Source organism: Bombina bombina, chromosome 4, assembly GCF_027579735.1.
Source record: "Bombina bombina isolate aBomBom1 chromosome 4, aBomBom1.pri, whole genome shotgun sequence".
Taxonomy (NCBI): domain Eukaryota; kingdom Metazoa; phylum Chordata; class Amphibia; order Anura; family Bombinatoridae; genus Bombina; species Bombina bombina.
This window is the reverse complement of record NC_069502.1, coordinates 1,225,417,824-1,225,440,150: the sequence shown is the minus strand read 5'-3', so window position 1 is coordinate 1,225,440,150 and position 22,327 is coordinate 1,225,417,824. Positions and strand designations below refer to the sequence as shown.

The following is a 22,327-nucleotide window of genomic DNA, read 5'->3' as shown; positions in this document are numbered from 1 at the left end:
TAAGTCTGTGTATGTGTGCATATGTAAGTCTGTGTATGTGTGCATATGTAAGTCTGTGTATGTGTGTCTGTGTATGTGTGCATATATAAGTCAGTGTATGTGTGCATATGTAAGTCTGTGTGTGTGTGCATATGTAAGTCTGTGTATGTGTGCGTATGTAAGTCTGTGTATGTGTGCATATGTAAGTCTGTGTATGTGTGCATATGTATGTTTAAGTCTGTGTGTGTGTGCATATGTAAGTCTGTGTATGTGTGCATATGTAAGTCTGTGTATGTGTGCTTATGTATGTTTAAGTCTGTGTATGTGTGCGTATGTAAGTCTGTGTATGTGTGCGTATGTAAGTCTGTGTGTGTCTGTGTATGTGTGCGTATGTATGTGTAAGTCTGTGTGTGTGTGCGTCTGTATGTGTAAGTCTGTGTATGTGTGCGTATGTAAGTCTGTGTGTGTCTGTGTATGTGTGCGTATGTATGTTTAAGTCTGTGTATGTGTGCGTATGTATGTGTAAGTCTGTGTGTGTGTGCGTATGTATGTGTAAGTCTGTGTGTGTGTGCATATGTATGTGTAAGTCTGTGTGTGTGTGCGTATGTAAGTCTGTGTATTTATCTATGAAATTCTTTGTATGTGCACTCTCTGTAGGTCACCTGGGATTTATATTTAATCTAACTACCAAATACAGTAATAACTAAAGATAATTTTACTGTTCCACACAAATAAGTGATATCTACGTGGAACTGGGTGGATATTTAAAAAGATCATAAATTGCATCACTGAAGCCTTTTGCCCTGAGCTTTAATAGGAGGTTTCCTACATGTGTATAACAAGCATGACTTCACACATCACATGTACCTGTAGTATATCACATGTACAGTGTACATATGGTATATCCCGTGTACATATGGTATATCCTGTGTACATATGGTATATCCCGTGTACATATAGTATATCCCGTGTACATATAGTATATCCCGTGTACATATGGTATATCCCGTGTACATATGGTATATCCCGTGTACATATAGTATATCCCGTGTACATATGGTATATCCCGTGTACATATGGTATATCCCGTGTACATATGGTATATCCCGTGTACATATAGTATATCCCGTGTACATATAGTATATCCCGTGTACATATGGTATATCCCGTGTACATATGGTATATCCCGTGTACATATGGTATATCCCGTGTACATATAGTATATCCCGTGTACATATGGTATATCCCGTGTACATATGGTATATCCTGTGTACATATAGTATATCCCGTGTACATATGGTATATCCCGTGTACATATGGTATATCCTGTGTACATATAGCATATCCCGTGTACATATAGTATATCCCGTGTACATATGGTATATCCCGTGTACATATGGTATATCCTGTGTACATATGGTATATCCTGTGTACATATAGTATATCCCGTGTACATATAGTATATCCCGTGTACATATGGTATATCCCGTGTACATATGGTATATCCTGTGTACATATAGTATATCCCGTGTACATATGGTATATCCCGTGTACATATGGTATATCCCGTGTACATATAGTATATCCCGTGTACATATAGTATATCCCGTGTACATATGGTATATCCCGTGTACATATGGTATATCCTGTGTACATATAGTATATCCCGTGTACATATGGTATATCCCGTGTACATATGGTATATCCCGTGTACATATAGTATATCCCGTGTACATATAGTATATCCCGTGTACATATGGTATATCCCGTGTACATATGGTATATCCTGTGTACATATAGTATATCCCGTGTACATATGGTATATCCCGTGTACATATGGTATATCCCGTGTACATATGGTATATCCCGTGTACATATGGTATATCCCGTGTACATATAGTATATCCCGTGTACATATGGTATATCCCGTGTACATATGGTATATCCCGTGTACATATGGTATATCCCGTGTACATATAGTATATCCTGTGTACATATAGCATATCCCGTGTACATATAGCATATCACGTGTACCTGTAGCATATCACGTGTATTTGTAGCATATCACGTGTACATATAGTATATCCTGTGTACATATAGCATATCCCGTGTACATATAGCATATCACGTGTACCTGTAGCATATCACGTGTATTTGTAGCATATCACGTGTACATATAGTATATCCTGTGTACATATAGCATATCCCGTGTACATATAGCATATCACGTGTACCTGTAGCATATCACGTGTATTTGTAGCATATCCCATGTACATATAGTATATCACATGTACATATAGTATATCACGTGTACATATAGCATATCACGTGTACCTGTAGTATATCACATGTACATATAGTATATCACGTGTACCTGTAGCATATCACGTGTACCTGTAGCATATCACGTGTAAATATAGTATATCACATGTACACTCTCTACTTTGAGGATAATAGAAGATTTTATTCTGGCTTTCCTGGAACCCTCTGACACACGTGTAGGGCCCTGGTCCCTTGTCAGCACTTACCTAGGATGGCTGTCTTCTCTGAGTCCAGCATGTCCAGTGTCTTGCAGAACGTCTCACCCATCTTCAGCTTAAACTCAGGCAGGAACATACTATTATACGTCCTGGGAAGAGAGAGGAAGTCCTGTTCAGTACGTGTCATTATTAAAATAACCTAATAAAAAATGTATTTTTCCATAATCCAACTGAGAATATAGCGTGTGCCTAGCTTTATACAACACGGTCCCCATAAACCTTTATACGTCTGAGAATATAGCGCGTACCTAGCTTTGTGCAACACGGTTCCTATAAACCTTTATACGTCTGAGAATATAGCGTGTACCTAGCTTTGTGCAACACGGTTCCCATAAACCTTTATACGTCTGAGAATATAGCGTGTACCTAGCTTTGTGCAACACGGTCCCCATAAACCTTTATACGTCTGAGAATATAGCGTGTACCTAGCTTTGTGCAACACGGTCCCCATAAACCTTTATACGTCTGAGAATATAGCGTGTACCTAGCTTTGTGCAACACGGTCCCCATAAACCTTTATACGTCTGAGAATATAGCGTGTACCTAGCTTTGTGCAACACGGTCCCCATAAACCTTTATACGTCTGAGAATATAGCGTGTACCTAGCTTTGTGCAACACGGTCCCCATAAACCTTTATACGTCTGAGAATATAGCGTGTACCTAGCTTTGTGCAACACGGTCCCCATAAACCTTTATACGTCTGAGAATATAGCGTGTGCCTAGCTTTATACAACACGGTCCCCATAAACCTTTATACGTCTGAGAATATAGCGTGTACCTAGCTTTGTGCAACACGGTCCCATAAACCTTTATACGTCTGAGAATATAGCGTGTGCCTAGCTTTGTACAACACGGTTCCCATAAACCTTTAGACGTCTGAGAATATAGCGTGTACCTAGCTTTGTACAACACGGTCCCCATAAACCTTTAGACGTCTGAGAATATAGCGTGTGCCTAGCTTTGTACAACACGGTCCCCATAAACCTTTATACGTCTGAGAATATAGCGTGTGCCTAGCTTTGTACAACACGGTTCCCATAAACCTTTAGACGTCTGAGAATATAGCGTGTACCTAGCTTTATACAACACGGTTCCCATAAACCTTTAGACGTCTGAGAATATAGCGTGTACCTAGCTTTGTGCAACACGGTCCCTATAAACCTTTATACGTCTGAGAATATAGCGTGTACCTAGCTTTGTGCAACACGGTCCCCATAAACCTTTATACGTCTGAGAATATAGCGTGTACCTAGCTTTGTGCAACACGGTTCCCATAAACCTTTATACGTCTGAGAATATAGCGTGTACCTAGCTTTGTGCAACACGGTTCCCATAAACCTTTATACGTCTGAGAATATAGCGTGTACCTAGCTTTGTGCAACACGGTCCCTATAAACCTTTATACGTCTGAGAATATAGCGTGTACCTAGCTTTGTACAACACGGTCCCCATAAACCTTTATACGTCTGAGAATATAGCGTGTACCTAGCTTTGTGCAACACGGTCCCCATAAACCTTTATACGTCTGAGAATATAGCGTGTGCCTAGCTTTGTACAACACGGTCCCCATAAACCTTTATACGTCTGAGAATATAGCGTGTACCTAGCTTTGTGCAACACGGTCCCCATAAACCTTTATACATCTGAGAATATAGCGTGTACCTAGCTTTGTGCAACACGGTCCCCATAAACCTTTATACGTCTGAGAATATAGCGTGTACCTAGCTTTGTGCAACACGGTTCCCATAAACCTTTATACGTCTGAGAATATAGCGTGTACCTAGCTTTGTGCAACACGGTCCCTATAAACCTTTATACGTCTGAGAATATAGCGTGTACCTAGCTTTGTGCAACACGGTCCCCATAAACCTTTATACATCTGAGAATATAGCGTGTACCTAGCTTTGTGCAACACGGTCCCCATAAACCTTTATACGTCTGAGAATATAGCGTGTACCTAGCTTTGTGCAACACGGTCCCTATAAACCTTTATACGTCTGAGAATATAGCGTGTACCTAGCTTTGTGCAACACGGTTCCCATAAACCTTTATACAACTGAGAATATAGCGTGTACCTAGCTTTGTGCAACACGGTCCCTATAAACCTTTATACGTCTGAGAATATAGCGCGTACCTAGCTTTGTACAACACGGTTCCTATAAACCTTTATACGTCTGAGAATATAGCGTGTACCTAGCTTTGTACAACACGGTCCCCATAAACCTTTATACGTCTGAGAATATAGCGTGTACCTAGCTTTGTGCAACACGGTCCCCATAAACCTTTATACGTCTGAGAATATAGCGTGTACCTAGCTTTGTGCAACACGGTCCCTATAAACCTTTATACGTCTGAGAATATAGCGTGTACCTAGCTTTGTACAACACGGTCCCCATAAACCTTTATACGTCTGAGAATATAGCGTGTACCTAGCTTTGTACAACACGGTCCCCATAAACCTTTATACGTCTGAGAATATAGCGTGTACCTAGCTTTGTGCAACACGGTCCCCATAAACCTTTATACGTCTGAGAATATAGCGTGTGCCTAGCTTTGTGCAACACGGTCCCCATAAACCTTTATACGTCTGAGAATATAGCGTGTGCCTAGCTTTGTGCAACACGGTCCCCATAAACCTTTATACGTCTGAGAATATAGCGTGTACCTAGCTTTGTGCAACACGGTTCCCATAAACCTTTATACGTCTGAGAATATAGCGTGTGCCTAGCTTTGTGCAACACGGTCCCCATAAACCTTTATACGTCTGAGAATATAGCGTGTGCCTAGCTTTGTGCAACACGGTCCCCATAAACCTTTATACGTCTGAGAATATAGCGCGTGCCTAGCTTTGTACAACACGGTCCCCATAAACCTTTATACGTCTGAGAATATAGCGTGTACCTAGCTTTGTACAACACGGTCCCCATAAACCTTTATACGTCTGAGAATATAGCGTGTGCCTAGCTTTGTGCAACACGGTCCCCATAAACCTTTATACGTCTGAGAATATAGCGTGTACCTAGCTTTGTGCAACACGGTCCCCATAAACCTTTATACATCTGAGAATATAGCGTGTGCCTAGCTTTGCGCAACACGGAACCCATAAACCTTTATACGTCTGAGAATATAGCGTGTACCTAGCTTTGTGCAACACGGTCCCCATAAAACTTTATACGTCTGAGAATATAGCGTGTACCTAGCTTTGTGCAACACGGTTCCCATAAACCTTTAGACGTCTGAGAATATAGCGTGTGCCTAGCTTTGTGCAACACGGTCCCCATAAACCTTTATACGTCTGAGAATATAGCGTGTGCCTAGCTTTGTGCAACACGGTCCCCATAAACCTTTATACGTCTGAGAATATAGCGTGTACCTAGCTTTGTGCAACACGGTCCCCATAAACCTTTATACGTCTGAGAATATAGCGTGTGCCTAGCTTTGTGCAACACGGTCCCCATAAACCTTTATACGTCTGAGAATATAGCGTGTACCTAGCTTTGTGCAACACGGTCCCTATAAACCTTTATACGTCTGAGAATATAGCGTGTGCCTAGCTTTGTGCAACACGGTCCCCATAAACCTTTATACGTCTGAGAATATAGCGTGTGCCTAGCTTTGTGCAACACGGTCCCCATAAACCTTTATACGTCTGAGAATATAGCGTGTACCTAGCTTTGTGCAACACGGTCCCCATAAACCTTTATACGTCTGAGAATATAGCGTGTACCTAGCTTTGTGCAACACGGTCCCTATAAACCTTTATACGTCTGAGAATATAGCGTGTACCTAGCTTTGTGCAACACGGTTCCCATAAACCTTTATACAACTGAGAATATAGCGTGTACCTAGCTTTGTGCAACACGGTCCCTATAAACCTTTATACGTCTGAGAATATAGCGCGTACCTAGCTTTGTACAACACGGTTCCTATAAACCTTTATACGTCTGAGAATATAGCGTGTACCTAGCTTTGTGCAACACGGTTCCCATAAACCTTTATACGTCTGAGAATATAGCGTGTACCTAGCTTTGTGCAACACGGTCCCTATAAACCTTTATACGTCTGAGAATATAGCGTGTGCCTAGCTTTGTGCAACACGGTTCCCATAAACCTTTATACGTCTGAGAATATAGCGTGTACCTAGCTTTGTACAACACGGTCCCCATAAACCTTTATACGTCTGAGAATATAGCGTGTACCTAGCTTTGTACAACACGGTCCCCATAAACCTTTATACGTCTGAGAATATAGCGTGTACCTAGCTTTGTACAACACGGTTCCCATAAACCTTTATACGTCTGAGAATATAGCGTGTACCTAGCTTTGTGCAACACGGTCCCTATAAACCTTTATACGTCTGAGAATATAGCGTGTGCCTAGCTTTGTGCAACACGGTTCCCATAAACCTTTATACGTCTGAGAATATAGCGTGTACCTAGCTTTGTACAACACGGTCCCCATAAACCTTTATACGTCTGAGAATATAGCGTGTACCTAGCTTTGTACAACACGGTCCCCATAAACCTTTATACGTCTGAGAATATAGCGTGTACCTAGCTTTGTACAACACGGTCCCCATAAACCTTTATACGTCTGAGAATATAGCGTGTGCCTAGCTTTGTGCAACACGGTCCCCATAAACCTTTATACGTCTGAGAATATAGCGTGTACCTAGCTTTGTACAACACGGTCCCCATAAACCTTTATACGTCTGAGAATATAGCGTGTGCCTAGCTTTGTGCAACACGGTCCCCATAAACCTTTATACGTCTGAGAATATAGCGTGTGCCTAGCTTTGTGCAACACGGTTCCCATAAACCTTTATACGTCTGAGAATATAGCGTGTACCTAGCTTTGTGCAACACGGTCCCCATAAACCTTTATACATCTGAGAATATAGCGTGTACCTAGCTTTGCGCAACACGGTCCCCATAAACCTTTATACGTCTGAGAATATAGCGTGTGCCTAGCTTTGCGCAACACGGTTCCCATAAACCTTTAGACGTCTGAGAATATAGCGTGTACCTAGCTTTGTGCAACACGGTTCCCATAAACCTTTATACGTCTGAGAATATAGCGTGTACCTAGCTTTGTGCAACACGGTCCCCATAAACCTTTAGACGTCTGAGAATATAGCGTGTGCCTAGCTTTGTGCAACACGGTCCCCATAAACCTTTATACGTCTGAGAATATAGCGTGTGCCTAGCTTTGTGCAACACGGTCCCCATAAACCTTTATACGTCTGAGAATATAGCGTGTACCTAGCTTTGTGCAACACGGTCCCCATAAACCTTTATACGTCTGAGAATATAGCGTGTACCTAGCTTTGTGCAACACGGTCCCCATAAACCTTTATACGTCTGAGAATATAGCGTGTACCTAGCTTTGTGCAACACGGTTCCCATAAACCTTTATACGTCTGAGAATATAGCGTGTACCTAGCTTTGTGCAACACGGTCCCATAAACCTTTAGACGTCTGAGAATATAGCGTGTGCCTAGCTTTGTGCAACACGGTCCCCATAAACCTTTATACGTCTGAGAATATAGCGTGTGCCTAGCTTTATACAACACGGTCCCCATAAACCTTTATACGTCTGAGAATATAGCGTGTACCTAGCTTTGTACAACACGGTCCCCATAAACCTTTATACGTCTGAGAATATAGCGTGTACCTAGCTTTGTACAACACGGTCCCCATAAACCTTTATACAACTGAGAATATAGCGTGTACCTAGCTTTGTGCAACACGGTTCCCATAAACCTTTATACAACTGAGAATATAGCGTGTGCCTAGCTTTGTGCAACACGGTCCCCATAAACCTTTATACGTCTGAGAATATAGCGTGTACCTAGCTTTGTGCAACACGGTCCCCATAAACCTTTATACGTCTGAGAACAGGGCAGGGAAGCAGCAGTTTGATGGCCGCTGACTGCATTCAGAAGGGGGAGAAGGGCTTGATAAATCAAGCCCTAAAGGTGCAGGATAAGCACAAGACCAGATAGGAAGAAAGTAAATTTATGCTTACCTGATAAATTAATTTCTTTTACGATATGACGAGTCCACGGATTTCATCCTTACTTGTGGGATATTAAGCTCCTGCTAACAGGAAGTGGCAAAGAGCACCACAGCAGAGCTGTATATATAGCCCCTCCCTTCCCCTCCACCATCAGTCATTCTGCCAAAGGTATAGGAAGAGAAAAGGAAAGGCTAATAAGAAAAACTGTCTTAAAAATAACAGGGTGGGCCGTGGACTCGTCATATCGTAAAAGAAAATAATTTATCAGGTAAGCATAAATTTACTTTTCTTTTACAAAGATATGACAAGTCCACGGATTTCATCCTTACTTGTGGAAAACCAATACCAAAGCAATAGGACACGGATGAAAGGGAGGGACAAGACAGGAACCTAAACAGAAGGCACCACTGCTTGAAGAACCTTTCTCCCAAAAATAGCCTCAGTAGAAGCAAAAGTATCAAATTTGTAAAATTTGGAAAAAGTATGAAGGGACGACCAAGTCGCAGCCTTACAAATCTGTTCAACAGAAGCATCGTTTTTAAAAGCCCAAGTGGAAGCCACAGCCCTAGTAGAATGAGCCGTAATTCTTTCAGGAGGCTGCTGTCCAGCAGTCTCATATGCCAGACAGATGATACTCTTCAGCCAAAAAGAAAGAGAGGTAGCTGTAGCTTTCTGACCCCTACGCTTTCCAGAATAAACAATGAATAATGAAGATGATTGACGGAAATCCTTAGTTGCCTGTAACTAAAACTTTAAGGCACGGACCACATCCAAATTATGTAACAGACGCTCCTTCTTAGAAGAAGGGTTAGGACACAAGGAAGGAACAACAATTTCCTGATTAATATTCTTATTTGAAACAACCTTAGGAAGGAACCCAGGTTTGGTACGTAAAACCACCTTATCAGAATGAAACATGAGATAAGGCGAATCACACTGTAATGCTGAAAGCTCAGAAACTCTTCGAGCAGAAGAAAAAGCAACCAAAAACAGAACTTTCCAAGATAATAATTTAATATCTATGGAATGCATAGGTTCAAACGGAACCGCTTGCAGAACTCGAAGAACTAAAGTCAAACTCCAGTGAGGAGTAATAGGTCTAAATACAGGCTTAATTCTAGATAGAGCCTGACAAAAAGACTGAACATCTGATACATTTGCCAAACGTTTGTGAAACAGAATTGACAAAGCTGAAATTTGTCCCTTTAAGGAACTTGCTGATAACCCTTTCTCCAATCCATCTTGGAGAAAAGACAAAATCCTAGGAATCCTAACTTTGCTCCATGAGTAACCCTTGGATTCACACCAATAAAGATATGTACGCCATATCTTATGATAGATCTTACTAGTAACAGGCTTTCTAGCCTGTATCAAAGTATTGATAACTGAACCAGAGAATCCTCGCTTCGATAATATCAAGCGTTCAATCTCCACGCAGTCAGCTGCAGAGAAATTAGATTTGGATGTTGGAAAGGACCTTGAATGAGAAGGTCCTCTTCTCAATGGAAGTTTCCACGGTGGAAGAGAGGACATGTCCACTAGATCCGCAAACCAAGTCCTGCGTGGCCACGCAGGCGCTATCAGGATCACTGAAGCTCTCTCCTGTTTGATTCGAGCAATCACGCGTGGGAGGAGAGGAAACGGTGGAAACACATAAGCTAGGCTGAACAACCAAGGCACTTCCAAGGCATCTATCAGTTCGGCCTGAGGATCCCTTGACCGGGATCCGTATCTTGGAAGCTTGGCATTCTGTCGAGATGCCATCAGATCCAATTCCTGTCTGCCCCATCTGAGAATCAATGAGGCAAATACCTCCGGGTGAAGTTCCCACTCCCCCGGATGAAAAGTCTGTCGACTTAGAAAATCCGCTTCCCAGTTCTCTACTCCAGTGATGTAGATCGCTGACAGATGACAATAGTGGGCCTCCGCCCAACAGATTATATTGGATACTTCTATCATCGCTAAGGAACTCCTTGTTCCCCCCGATGATTGATATATGCCACAGTCGTGATGTTGTCCGACTGGAATCTGATGAATTTGGCCGAAGCCAACTGAGGCCATGCCTGAAGCGCATTGAATATTGCTCTCAGTTCCAGAATATTGATTGGAAGTAGAGACTCCACCTGAGTCCAAACACCCTGAGCCTTCAGGGAGTTCCAAACTGTACCCCAGCCCAGAAGGCTGGCATCCGTTGTCACTATCACCCACGAGGGTCTGTGGAAACAAGTCCCTTGGGACAGATGATCCGGTGACAACCACCAAAGAAGAGAGTTTCTGGTCTCTTGATCGAGATTTATCTGAGGAGATAAATCCGCATAATCCCCATTCCACTGTCCGAGCATGCACAGTTGCAGAGGTCTGAGATGAAAGCGAGCAAATGGAACGATGTCCATTGCCGCTACTATTAATCCAATTACCTCCATACACTGAGCCACTGATGGCCGAGGAATGGACTGAAGTCCTCGGCAAGTTTTTAGAATCTTTGATTTTCTGACCTCTGTCAGAAATATTTTCATGGCTACCGAGTCTATCAGAGTTCCCAAGAAAGGAACCCATGTCTGTGGAACAAGTGAACTCTTCTCTATGTTCACCTTCCAACCGTGAATTCTCAGAAAAGACAATACTATGTCCGTGTGAGATTTTGTCAGCTGATATGCTGACGCCTGAATTATAATATCGTCCAGATAAGGCGCCACTGCTATGCCTCGCGGTCTGAGAACCGCCAAAAGAGACCCTAGAACCTTTGTGAAGATTCTGGGTGCTGTGGCCAACCCGAAGGGAAGAGCCATGAACTGATAATGTTTGTCCAAGAAGGCAAACCTTAGAAACTGATGATGATCCTTGTGGATAGGAATATGAAGGTAAGCATCCTTCAAGTCCATGGTAGTCATATATTGACCCTCCTGGATCATTGGTAAAATTGTTCGTATAGTCTCCATCTTGAACGATGGGACTCTGAGAAATTTGTTTAGACACTTGAGGTCTAAGATGGGTCTGAAAGTTCCCTCTTTTTTGGGAACCACAAATAGATTTGAGTAAAACCCCTGTCCTTGTTCTGATTTTGGAACTGGACAAATTACTCCCATGGTAACAAGGTCTTTTACACAGCGTAAGAACGCCTCTCTTTTTATCTGGTCTGCAGATAATCTTGAAAGATGAAACCTCCCTCTTGGGAGAAAATCCTTGAAATCCAACTGATAAACGTGGGTCACTATTTCTAGTGCCCAGGGGTCCTGAACATCTCTTACCCAAGCCTGGGCAAAGAAAGAAAGTCTGCCCCCTACTAGATCCGGTCCCGGATCGGGGGCCACCCCTTCATTCTGTCTTAGTAGCAGCAGCGGGCTTCTTAGATTGTTTACCTTTATTCCAATTTTGGTTGGGTCTCCAGACTGACTTAGATTGGGTAAAATTCCCTCCCTGCTTTGAGGAGGAAGAGGAAGTAGAAGGTCCTCCCTTAAAATTCTGAAAGGAACGAAAATTATTCTGTTTACCCCTCATCTTAACAGACTTATCCTGAGGTAGAGCATGGCCTTTACCTCCTGTAATATCAGAAATGATCTCCTTCAATTCTGGCCCAAAAAGGGTCTTACCTTTAAAGGGAATAGCTAAAAGCTTATGTTTAGATGACACATCAGCAGACCAAGATTTGAGCCACAACGCTCTACGTGCTAAAATAGCAAATCCTGCATTCTTCGCCGCTAATTTAGCAATTTGAAAAGCGGCATCAGTAATAAAAGAATTAGCTAACTTGAGATCCTTAATTCTATCCAAAATGTCATCTGAGTCTCAACCTTCAGGGACTCTTCTAGAGCTTCAAACCAAAAAGCTGCTGCAGTAGTTACTGGAACAATGCAAGCAGTAGGTTGTAAAAGAAACCCTTGATTAATAAACAATTTCTTTAGGAGATCCTCTAATTTTTTATCCATAGGGTCTTTGAAAGCACAACTGTCCTCAATGGGTATAGTTGTACACTTATCCAGAGTAGATATAGCTCCCTCCACCTTAGGGACCGTTTGCCACAAGTCCCGAATGGTGTCCGATATGGGAAACATTTTCTTAAAAGTAGAAGGGGGAGAAAACGGTATACCTGGTCTATCCCATTCCTTCTTAATAATTTCCGAAATTCTTTTAGGAACCGGAAAAACATCAGTATAAGTAGGCACTTCTAGATATTTGTCCATTTTACACAATTTCTCTGGTGGTATAATAGGATCACAATCATCCAGAGTCGCTAAGACCTCCCGAAGTAACAGACGGAGGTGTTCAAGCTTAAATTTAAAGGACATAACGTCCGAATCTGTCTGAGGTAACACATTCCCTGAGTTTGAAATTTCTCCCTCAGACAGCAATTCCCTGACCCCCAACTCAGAACACTGTGAAGGTACATCAGAAAACATAATTTATGTAAGAACTTACCTGATAAATTCATTTCTTTCATATTGGCAAGAGTCCATGAGCTAGTGACGTATGGGATATACATTCCTACCAGGAGGGGAAAAGTTTCCCAAACCTCAAAATGCCTATAAATACACCCCCCACCACACCCACAATTCAGTTTAACGAACAGCCAAGAAGTGGGGTGATAAGAAAGGAGCGAAAGCATCAACAAGGAATTGGAATAATTGTGCTTTATACAAAAAAATCATAACCACCATAAAAAGGGTGGGCCTCATGGACTCTTGCCAATATAAAAGAAATTAATTTATCAGGTAAGTTCTTACATAAATTATGTTTTCTTTCATGTAATTGGCAAGAGTCCATGAGCTAGTGACATATGGGATAGCAAATACCCAAGATGTGGAACTCCACGCAAGAGTCACTAGAGAGGGAGGGATAAAAATAAAGACAGCCAATTCCGCTGAAAAATTAATCCACAACCAAAATCAAAAGATTTAATCTTTATAATGAAAAAAACTGAAATTATAAGCAGAAGAATCAAACTGAAACAGGTGCTTGAAGTTCTTTTCTACCAAAAACTGCTTCTGAAGAAGAGAAAACATCAAAATGGTAGAATTTAGTAAAAGTATGCAAAGAAGACCAAGTCGTTGCTTTGCAAATCTGATCAACAGAAGCTTCATTCTTAAAAGCCCAGGAAGTAGAAACTGACCTAGTAGAATGAGCAGTAATCCTCTGAGGCGGGGATTAACCCGACTCCAAATAAGCATGATGAATCAAAAGCTTTAACCAAGATGCCAAAGAAATGGCAGAAGCCTTCTGACCTTCCTAAAACCAGAAAAGATAACAAATAGACTAGAAGTCTTTCTGAAATCTTAGTAGCTTCAACATAATATTTCAAAGCTCTTACCACATCCAAAGAATGTAAGGATCTTTCCAAAGAATTCTTAGTATTAGGACACAAGGAAGGGACAATAATTTCTCTACTAATGTTGTTAGAATTCACAACTTTAGGTAAAAATTTAAATGAACACCGCAAAACTGCCTTATCCTGATGAAAAATCAGAAAAGGAGACTCACAAGAAAACTGAATTTATGTTTACCTGATAAATTACTTTCTCCAACGGTGTGTCCGGTCCACGGCGTCATCCTTACTTGTGGGATATTCTCTTCCCCAACAGGAAATGGCAAAGAGCCCAGCAAAGCTGGTCACATGATCCCTCCTAGGCTCCGCCTACCCCAGTCATTCGACCGACGTTAAGGAGGAATATTTGCATAGGAGAAACCATATGGTACCGTGGTGACTGTAGTTAAAGAAAATAAATTATCAGACCTGATTAAAAAACCAGGGCGGGCCGTGGACCGGACACACCGTTGGAGAAAGTAATTTATCAGGTAAACATAAATTCAGTTTTCTCCAACATAGGTGTGTCCGGTCCACGGCGTCATCCTTACTTGTGGGAACCAATACCAAAGCTTTAGGACACGGATGAAGGGAGGGAGCAAATCAGGTCACCTAAATGGAAGGCACCACGGCTTGCAAAACCTTTCTCCCAAAAATAGCCTCAGAAGAAGCAAAAGTATCAAACTTGTAAAATTTGGTAAAAGTGTGCAGTGAAGACCAAGTCGCTGCCCTACATATCTGATCAACAGAAGCCTCGTTCTTGAAGGCCCATGTGGAAGCCACAGCCCTAGTGGAATGAGCTGTGATTCTTTCGGGAGGCTGCCGTCCGGCAGTCTCGTAAGCCAATCTGATGATGCTTTTAATCCAAAAAGAGAGAGAGGTAGAAGTTGCTTTTTGACCTCTCCTTTTACCGGAATAAACAACAAACAAGGAAGATGTTTGTCTAAAATCCTTTGTAGCATCTAAATAGAATTTTAGAGCGCGAACAACATCCAAATTGTGCAACAAACGTTCCTTCTTTGAAACTGGTTTCGGACACAGAGAAGGTACGATAATCTCCTGGTTAATGTTTTTGTTAGAAACAACTTTTGGAAGAAAACCAGGTTTAGTACGTAAAACCACCTTATCTGCATGGAACACCAGATAAGGAGGAGAACACTGCAGAGCAGATAATTCTGAAACTCTTCTGGCAGAAGAAATTGCAACTAAAAACAAAACTTTCCAAGATAATAATTTAATATCAACGGAATGCAAGGGTTCAAACGGAACCCCCTGAAGAACTGAAAGAACTAAATTGAGACTCCAAGGAGGAGTCAAAGGTTTGTAAACAGGCTTAATTCTAACCAGAGCCTGAACAAAAGCTTGAACATCTGGCACAGCAGCCAGTTTTTTGTGAAGTAACACCGACAAGGCAGAAATCTGTCCCTTCAGGGAACTTGCAGATAATCCTTTTTCCAATCCTTCTTGAAGGAAGGATAGGATCCTAGGAATCTTAACCTTGTCCCAAGGGAATCCTTTAGATTCACACCAACAGATATATTTTTTCCAAATTTTGTGGTAAATCTTTCTAGTTACAGGCTTTCTGGCCTGAACAAGAGTATCGATAACAGAATCTGAGAACCCTCGCTTCGATAAAATCAAGCGTTCAATCTCCAAGCAGTCAGCTGGAGTGAAACCAGATTCGGATGTTCGAACGGACCCTGAACAAGAAGGTCTCGTCTCAAAGGTAGCTTCCAAGGTGGAGCCGATGACATATTCACCAGATCTGCATACCAAGTCCTGCGTGGCCACGCAGGAGCTATCAAGATCACCGACGCCCTCTCCTGATTGATCCTGGCTACCAGCCTGGGGATGAGAGGAAAGGGCGGGAACACATAAGCTAGTTTGAAGGTCCAAGGTGCTACTAGTGCATCCACTAGAGCCGCCTTGGGATCCCTGGATCTGGACCCGTAGCAAGGAACTTTGAAGTTCTGACGAGAGGCCATCAGATCCATGTCTGGAATGCCCCACAGCTGAGTGACTTGGGCAAAGATTTCCGGATGGAGTTCCCACTCCCCCGGATGCAATGTCTGACGACTCAGAAAATCCGCTTCCCAATTTTCCACTCCTGGGATGTGGATAGCAGACAGGTGGCAGGAGTGAGACTCCGCCCATAGAATGATTTTGGTCACTTCTTCCATCGCTAGGGAACTCCTTGTTCCCCCCTGATGGTTGATGTACGCAACAGTTGTCATGTTGTCTGATTGAAACCGTATGAACTTGGCCCTCGCTAGCTGAGGCCAAGCCTTGAGAGCATTGAATATCGCTCTCAGTTCCAGAATATTTATCGGTAGAAGAGATTCTTCCCGAGATCAAAGACCCTGAGCTTTCAGGGATCCCCAGACCGCGCCCCAGCCCATCAGACTGGCGTCGGTCGTGACAATGACCCACTCTGGTCTGCGGAATGTCATCCCTTGTAACAGGTTGTCCAGGGACAGCCACCAACGGAGTGAGTCTCTGGTCCTCTGATTTACTTGTATCTTCGGAGACAAGTCTGTATAGTCCCCATTCCACTGACTGAGCATGCACAGTTGTAATGGTCTTAGATGAATGCGCGCAAAAGGAACTATGTCCATTGCCGCTACCATCAACCCGATCACTTCCATGCACTGAGCTATGGAAGGAAGAGGAACGGAATGAAGTATCCGACAAGAGTCTAGAAGTTTTGTTTTTCTGGCCTCTGTTAGAAAAATCCTCATTTCTAAGGATTCTATAATTGTTCCCAAGAAGGGAACCCTTGTTGACGGGGATAGAGAACTCTTTTCCACGTTCACTTTCCATCCGTGAGATCTGAGAAAGGCCAGGACGATGTCCGTGTGAGCCTTTGCTTGAGGAAGGGACGACGCTTGAATCAAAATGTCGTCCAAGTAAGGTACTACAGCAATGCCCCTTGGTCTTAGCACAGCTAGAAGGGACCCTAGTACCTTTGTGAAAATCCTTGGAGCAGTGGCTAATCCGAAAGGAAGCGCCACGAACTGGTAATGTTTGTCCAGGAATGCGAACCTTAGGAACCGATGATGTTCCTTGTGGATAGGAATATGTAGATACGCATCCTTTAAATCCACCGTGGTCATGAATTGACCTTCCTGGATGGAAGGAAGAATAGTTCGAATGGTTTCCATCTTGAACGATGGAACCTTGAGAAACTTGTTTAAGATCTTGAGATCTAAGATTGGTCTGAACGTTCCCTCTTTTTTGGGAACTATGAACAGATTGGAGTAGAACCCCATCCCTTGTTCTCTTAATGGAACAGGATGAATCACTCCCATTTTTAACAGGTCTTCTACACAATGTAAGAATGCCTGTCCTTTTATGTGGTCTGAAGACAACTGAGACCTGTGGAACCTCCCCCTTGGGGGAAGTCCCTTGAATTCCAGAAGATAACCTTGGGAGACTATTTCTAGCGCCCAAGGATCCAGAACATCTCTTGCCCAAGCCTGAGCGAAGAGAGAGAGTCTGCCCCCCACCAGATCCGGTCCCGGATCGGGGGCCAACATTTCATGCAGTCTTGGTAGCAGTGGCAGGTTTCTTGGCCTGCTTTCCTTTGTTCCAGCCTTGCATTGGTCTCCAAGCTGGCTTGGCTTGAGAAGTATTACCCTCTTGCTTAGAGGACGTAGCACCTTGGGCTGGTCCGTTTCTACGAAAGGGACGAAAATTAGGTTTATTTTTTTGCCTTGAAAGGCCGATCCTGAGGAAGGGCGTGGCCCTTACCCCCAGTGATATCAGAGATAATCTCTTTCAAGTCAGGGCCAAACAGCGTTTTCCCCTTGAAAGGAATGTTAAGTAGCTTGTTCTTGGAAGACGCATCAGCCGACCAAGATTTCAACCAAAGCGCTCTGCGCGCCACAATAGCAAACCCAGAATTCTTAGCCGCTAACCTAGCCAATTGCAAAGTGGCGTCGAGGGTGAAAGAATTAGCCAATTTGAGAGCATTGATTCTGTCCATAATCTCCTCATAAGGAGGAGAATCACTATCGACCGCCTTTATCAGCTCATCGAACCAGAAACATGCGGCTGTAGCGACAGGGACAATGCATGAAATTGGTTGTAGAAGGTAACCCTGCTGAACAAACATCTTTTTAAGCAAACCTTCTAATTTTTTATCCATAGGATCTTTGAAAGCACAACTATCCTCTATGGGTATAGTGGTGCGTTTGTTTAAAGTGGAAACCGCTCCCTCGACCTTGGGGACTGTCTGCCATAAGTCCTTTCTGGGGTCGACCATAGGAAACAATTTTTTAAATATGGGGGGAGGGACGAAAGGAATACCTGGCCTCTCCCATTCTTTATTAACAATGTCCGCCACCCGCTTGGGTATAGGAAAAGCTTCTGGGAGCCCCGGCACCTCTAGGAACTTGTCCATTTTACATAGTTTCTCTGGGATGACCAACTTGTCACAATCATCCAGAGTGGATAATACCTCCTTAAGCAGAATGCGGAGATGTTCCAACTTAAATTTAAATGCAATCACATCAGGTTCAGCCTGTTGAGAAATGTTCCCTGAATCAGTAATTTCTCCCTCAGACAAAACCTCCCTGGCCCCATCAGACTGGGTTAGGGGCCCTTCAGAGATATTAATATCAGCGTCGTCATGCTCTTCAGTATCTAAAACAGAGCAGCCGCGCTTACGCTGACAAGTGTTTATTTTGGCTAAAATGTTTTTGACAGAATTATCCATTACAGCCGTTAATTGTTGCATAGTAAGGAGTATTGGCGCGCTAGATGTACTAGGGGCCTCCTGAGTGGGCAAGACTCGTGTAGACGAAGGAGGGAATGATGCAGTACCATGCTTACTCCCCTCACTTGAGGAATCATCTTGGGCATCATTGTCATTATCACATAAATCACATTTATTTAAATGAATAGGAATTCTGGCTTCCCCACATTCAGAACACAGTCTATCTGGTAGTTCAGACATGTTAAACAGGCATAAACTTGATAACAAAGTACAAAAACGTTTTAAAATAAAACCGTTACTGTCACTTTAAATTTTAAACTGAACACACTTTATTACTGCAATTGCGAAAAAACATGAAGGAATTGTTCAAAATTTATCAAATTTTCACCACAGTGTCTTAAAGCCTTAAAAGTATTGCACACCAAATTTGGAAGCTTTAACCCTTAAAATAACGGAACCGGAGCCGTTTTAAACTTTAACCCCTTTACAGTCCCTGGTATCTGCTTTGCTGAGACCCAACCAAGCCCAAAGGGGAATACGATACCAAATGACGCCTTCAGAAAGTCTTTTCTAAGTATCAGAGCTCCTCTCACATGCGACTGCATGCCATGCCTCTCAAAAACAAGTGCGCCACACCGGCGCGAAAATGAGGCTCTGCTTATGCTTTGGGAAAGCCCCTAAGGAATAAGGTGTCTAATACAGTGCCTGCCGATATTATTATATCAAAATACCCAGATAAAATGATTCCTCAAGGCTAAATATGTGTTAATAATGAATCGATTTAGCCCAGAAAAAGTCTACAGTCTTAATAAGCCCTTGTGAAGCCCTTATTTACGATCGTAATAAACATGGCTTACCGGATCCCATAGGGAAAATGACAGCTTCCAGCATTACATCGTCTTGTTAGAATGTGTCATACCTCAAGCAGCAAGAGACTGCACACTGTTCCCCCAACTGAAGTTAATTGCTCTCAACAGTCCTGTGTGGAACAGCCATGGATTTTAGTTACGGTTGCTAAAATCATTTTCCTCATACAAACAGAAATCTTCATCTCTTTTCTGTTTCTGAGTAAATAGTACATACCAGCACTATTTCAAAATAACAAACTCTTGATTGAATAATAAAAACTACAGTTAAACACTAAAAAACTCTAAGCCATCTCCGTGGAGATGTTGCCTGTACAACGGCAAAGAGAATGACTGGGGTAGGCGGAGCCTAGGAGGGATCATGTGACCAGCTTTGCTGGGCTCTTTGCCATTTCCTGTTGGGGAAGAGAATATCCCACAAGTAAGGATGACGCCGTGGACCGGACACACCTATGTTGGAGAAAGAGCAGATAATTCAGAAACTCTTCTAGCAGAAGAGATGACCAAAAGGAACAATACTTTCCATGAAAGTAATTTAAAGACCAAAGAATGCATAGGCTCAATCGGAAGAGCCTGTAAAGCCCTCAGAACCAAATTAAGACTCCAAGGAGGAGAAATTGGCTTAATGACAGGCTTGATACAAACCAAAGCCAGAACAAAACAATGAATATCAGGAAGATTAGCAATTTTTCTGTGAAACAGCACAGAAAGAGCAGAGATTTGTCCTTTCAAGGAACTTGCAGACAAACCCTTATCCAAACCATCCTGAAGAAACTGTAAAATCCTAGGAATTCTAAAAGAATGCCAAGAGAATTTATGAGAAGAGCATCATGAGATGTAAGTCTTCCAAACTCGATAATAAATCTTTCTAGACACAGAATTACGAGCCTGCAACATAGTATGAATCACTGAGTCAGAGAAACCTCTATGACTAAGCACTAAGCGTTTAATTTCCATACCATCAAATTTAATAATTTGAGTTCCTGACGGAAAAAACAAACCTTAAGATATAAGGTCTGGCCTTAATGGAAGTGACCAAGGTTGGCAACTGGACATCCGAACAAGAACCATATACCAAAACCTGAGCGGCCATGCTGGAGCCACCAGCAGCACAAACCATTGCTCCATGATGATTTTGAAAATCACTCTAAAAAGAAGAACCAGAGGCGGAAAAATATAGGCAGGTTGATAACTCCAAGGAAGTGTCAAATGCATACACTGCTTCCGCCTGAGGATCCCCGGACCTGGATAGGTACCTGGGAAGTTTCTTGTTTAGATGAGATGCCATCAGATCTATTTCTGGAAACCCCCACATCTGAACAATTTGAAAAAACACATCTGGGTGAAAAGACCATTCTCCCGGATGTAAAGCTTGATTGACAGAGATAATCCGCTTCCCAATTGTCTATACCTGGGATATGGACTGCAGAAATTAGACAGGAGCTGGATTTAGCCCAAGCAAGTATCCGAGATACTTCTTTCACAGCCTAAGGACTGAGAGTCCCACCCTGATGATTGACATACGCCACAGTTGTGACATTGTCTGTCTAAAAACCAATAAACGTCTCTCTCTTCAAAAAGAAGCCAAAACTGAAGAACTCTGAGAAAACGCACGGAGTTCCAAAATATTGAATGGAAATCTCGCCTCTTGAAATTTCCAAACCCCTTGTGCTGACAGAGATCCCCAGACAGCTTCCCAACCTAAAAGACTCGCATCTGTTGTGATCATGGTCCAGGTTGGATGAACCCGAAGAGACCCGTAGAACTATATGATGGTGATCTAACCACCAAGTCAAAGATGGTTGAATATTGGGATTCAAAGATATTAAAAGTGATATCCTAGGAATAATCCCTGCACCATTAATTCAGCATAAAAAACAGGACAGGTTTCATATGAATATGAGCAAAGGGAATCGAATCCAGTGCTGCAGCCATGAGACCTAAAACTTCCATGCATATAGCTACTGAAGGAAATAAGAGTGACTAAAGGTTCCGACAAGCTGAACCCAATATAATTGTCTCTTGTCTGTTAGAGACAAAGACATTGACACAATCTATCTGGAAACCTAAAAAAGGTGACCCTTGTCTGAGGAATCAAGGAGCTTTTGATAAAAAGATCCTCCAACCATGTCTTTGAAGAAACAACAAAGGTTGAATCGTATGAGATTCTGCAGAACGAAAAAACTGAGCAAGGACCACGAGATCGTCCAAATAAGGAAACACTGAGAACCTTGAAAAGATTCTTAGAGCTGTCGCTAAGCCAGAAGGAAAAGCAACAAATTGGTAATGCTTGTCTAAAAAAGAGAATCTCAGAAAATGAAAATAATCTGAATGAAAACAGAATATGAAGATATGCGTCTATTGTATCTATTGTAAACAAATAATGCCCTTGCTGACCAAAAGGCAGAATAGACCATATAAACACCATTCTAAAAGATGGTACTCTTATATGACAATTCAAAAAGATTTTCTATCTTTGGGACAATGAATAGTTTTGAACAAAACCCCCAACCCCGTTCCTGAAATGGAACTGGTATGAATACCCCAGATAACTCCAGGTCTGAGCAGTGCATTGGGACCCCAATGGGTGACTAGCCGCGCTTTACAAGTACCCAATACATATAGGTCTGAAACACACTTCAGGAAAGTGTGAGCCTTAACTGGAATAGCTGGAATATGCTAGAGAGAAAAAAACTTCTCACAGACGGTTTTACTCTGAATCCTATTCTGTACCCCAATCTAAGAAGTTTGGACCGAATTGAACCAAACAAATTTAAAAAAAAAGTCTTAACCTGCCCCTTACCAGCTAAGCTGGAATAAGAGCCGCACCTACATGCAAATTTGGGGGCTGACTTTGATCTTTTAAATGGCTTGAATTCATTCCATGTTGAAGAAAGCTTCTAATTA

At 42.4% G+C, this 22,327-nt stretch overlaps 1 protein-coding gene across 1 annotated transcript in view; it reads right to left on the bottom strand.

The window, feature by feature from the left end:
- XPO5 (exportin 5) overlaps window positions 1-22,327 on the bottom strand; it is a 630,805-nt gene that overhangs the window by 137,854 nt on the left and 470,624 nt on the right. Inside the window, exon 21 of the mRNA XM_053712755.1 lies at window positions 2,508-2,608. Coding sequence (XP_053568730.1) covers window positions 2,508-2,608 — 101 coding nt within the window. The remainder of the gene's footprint in view (window positions 1-2,507; window positions 2,609-22,327) is intronic.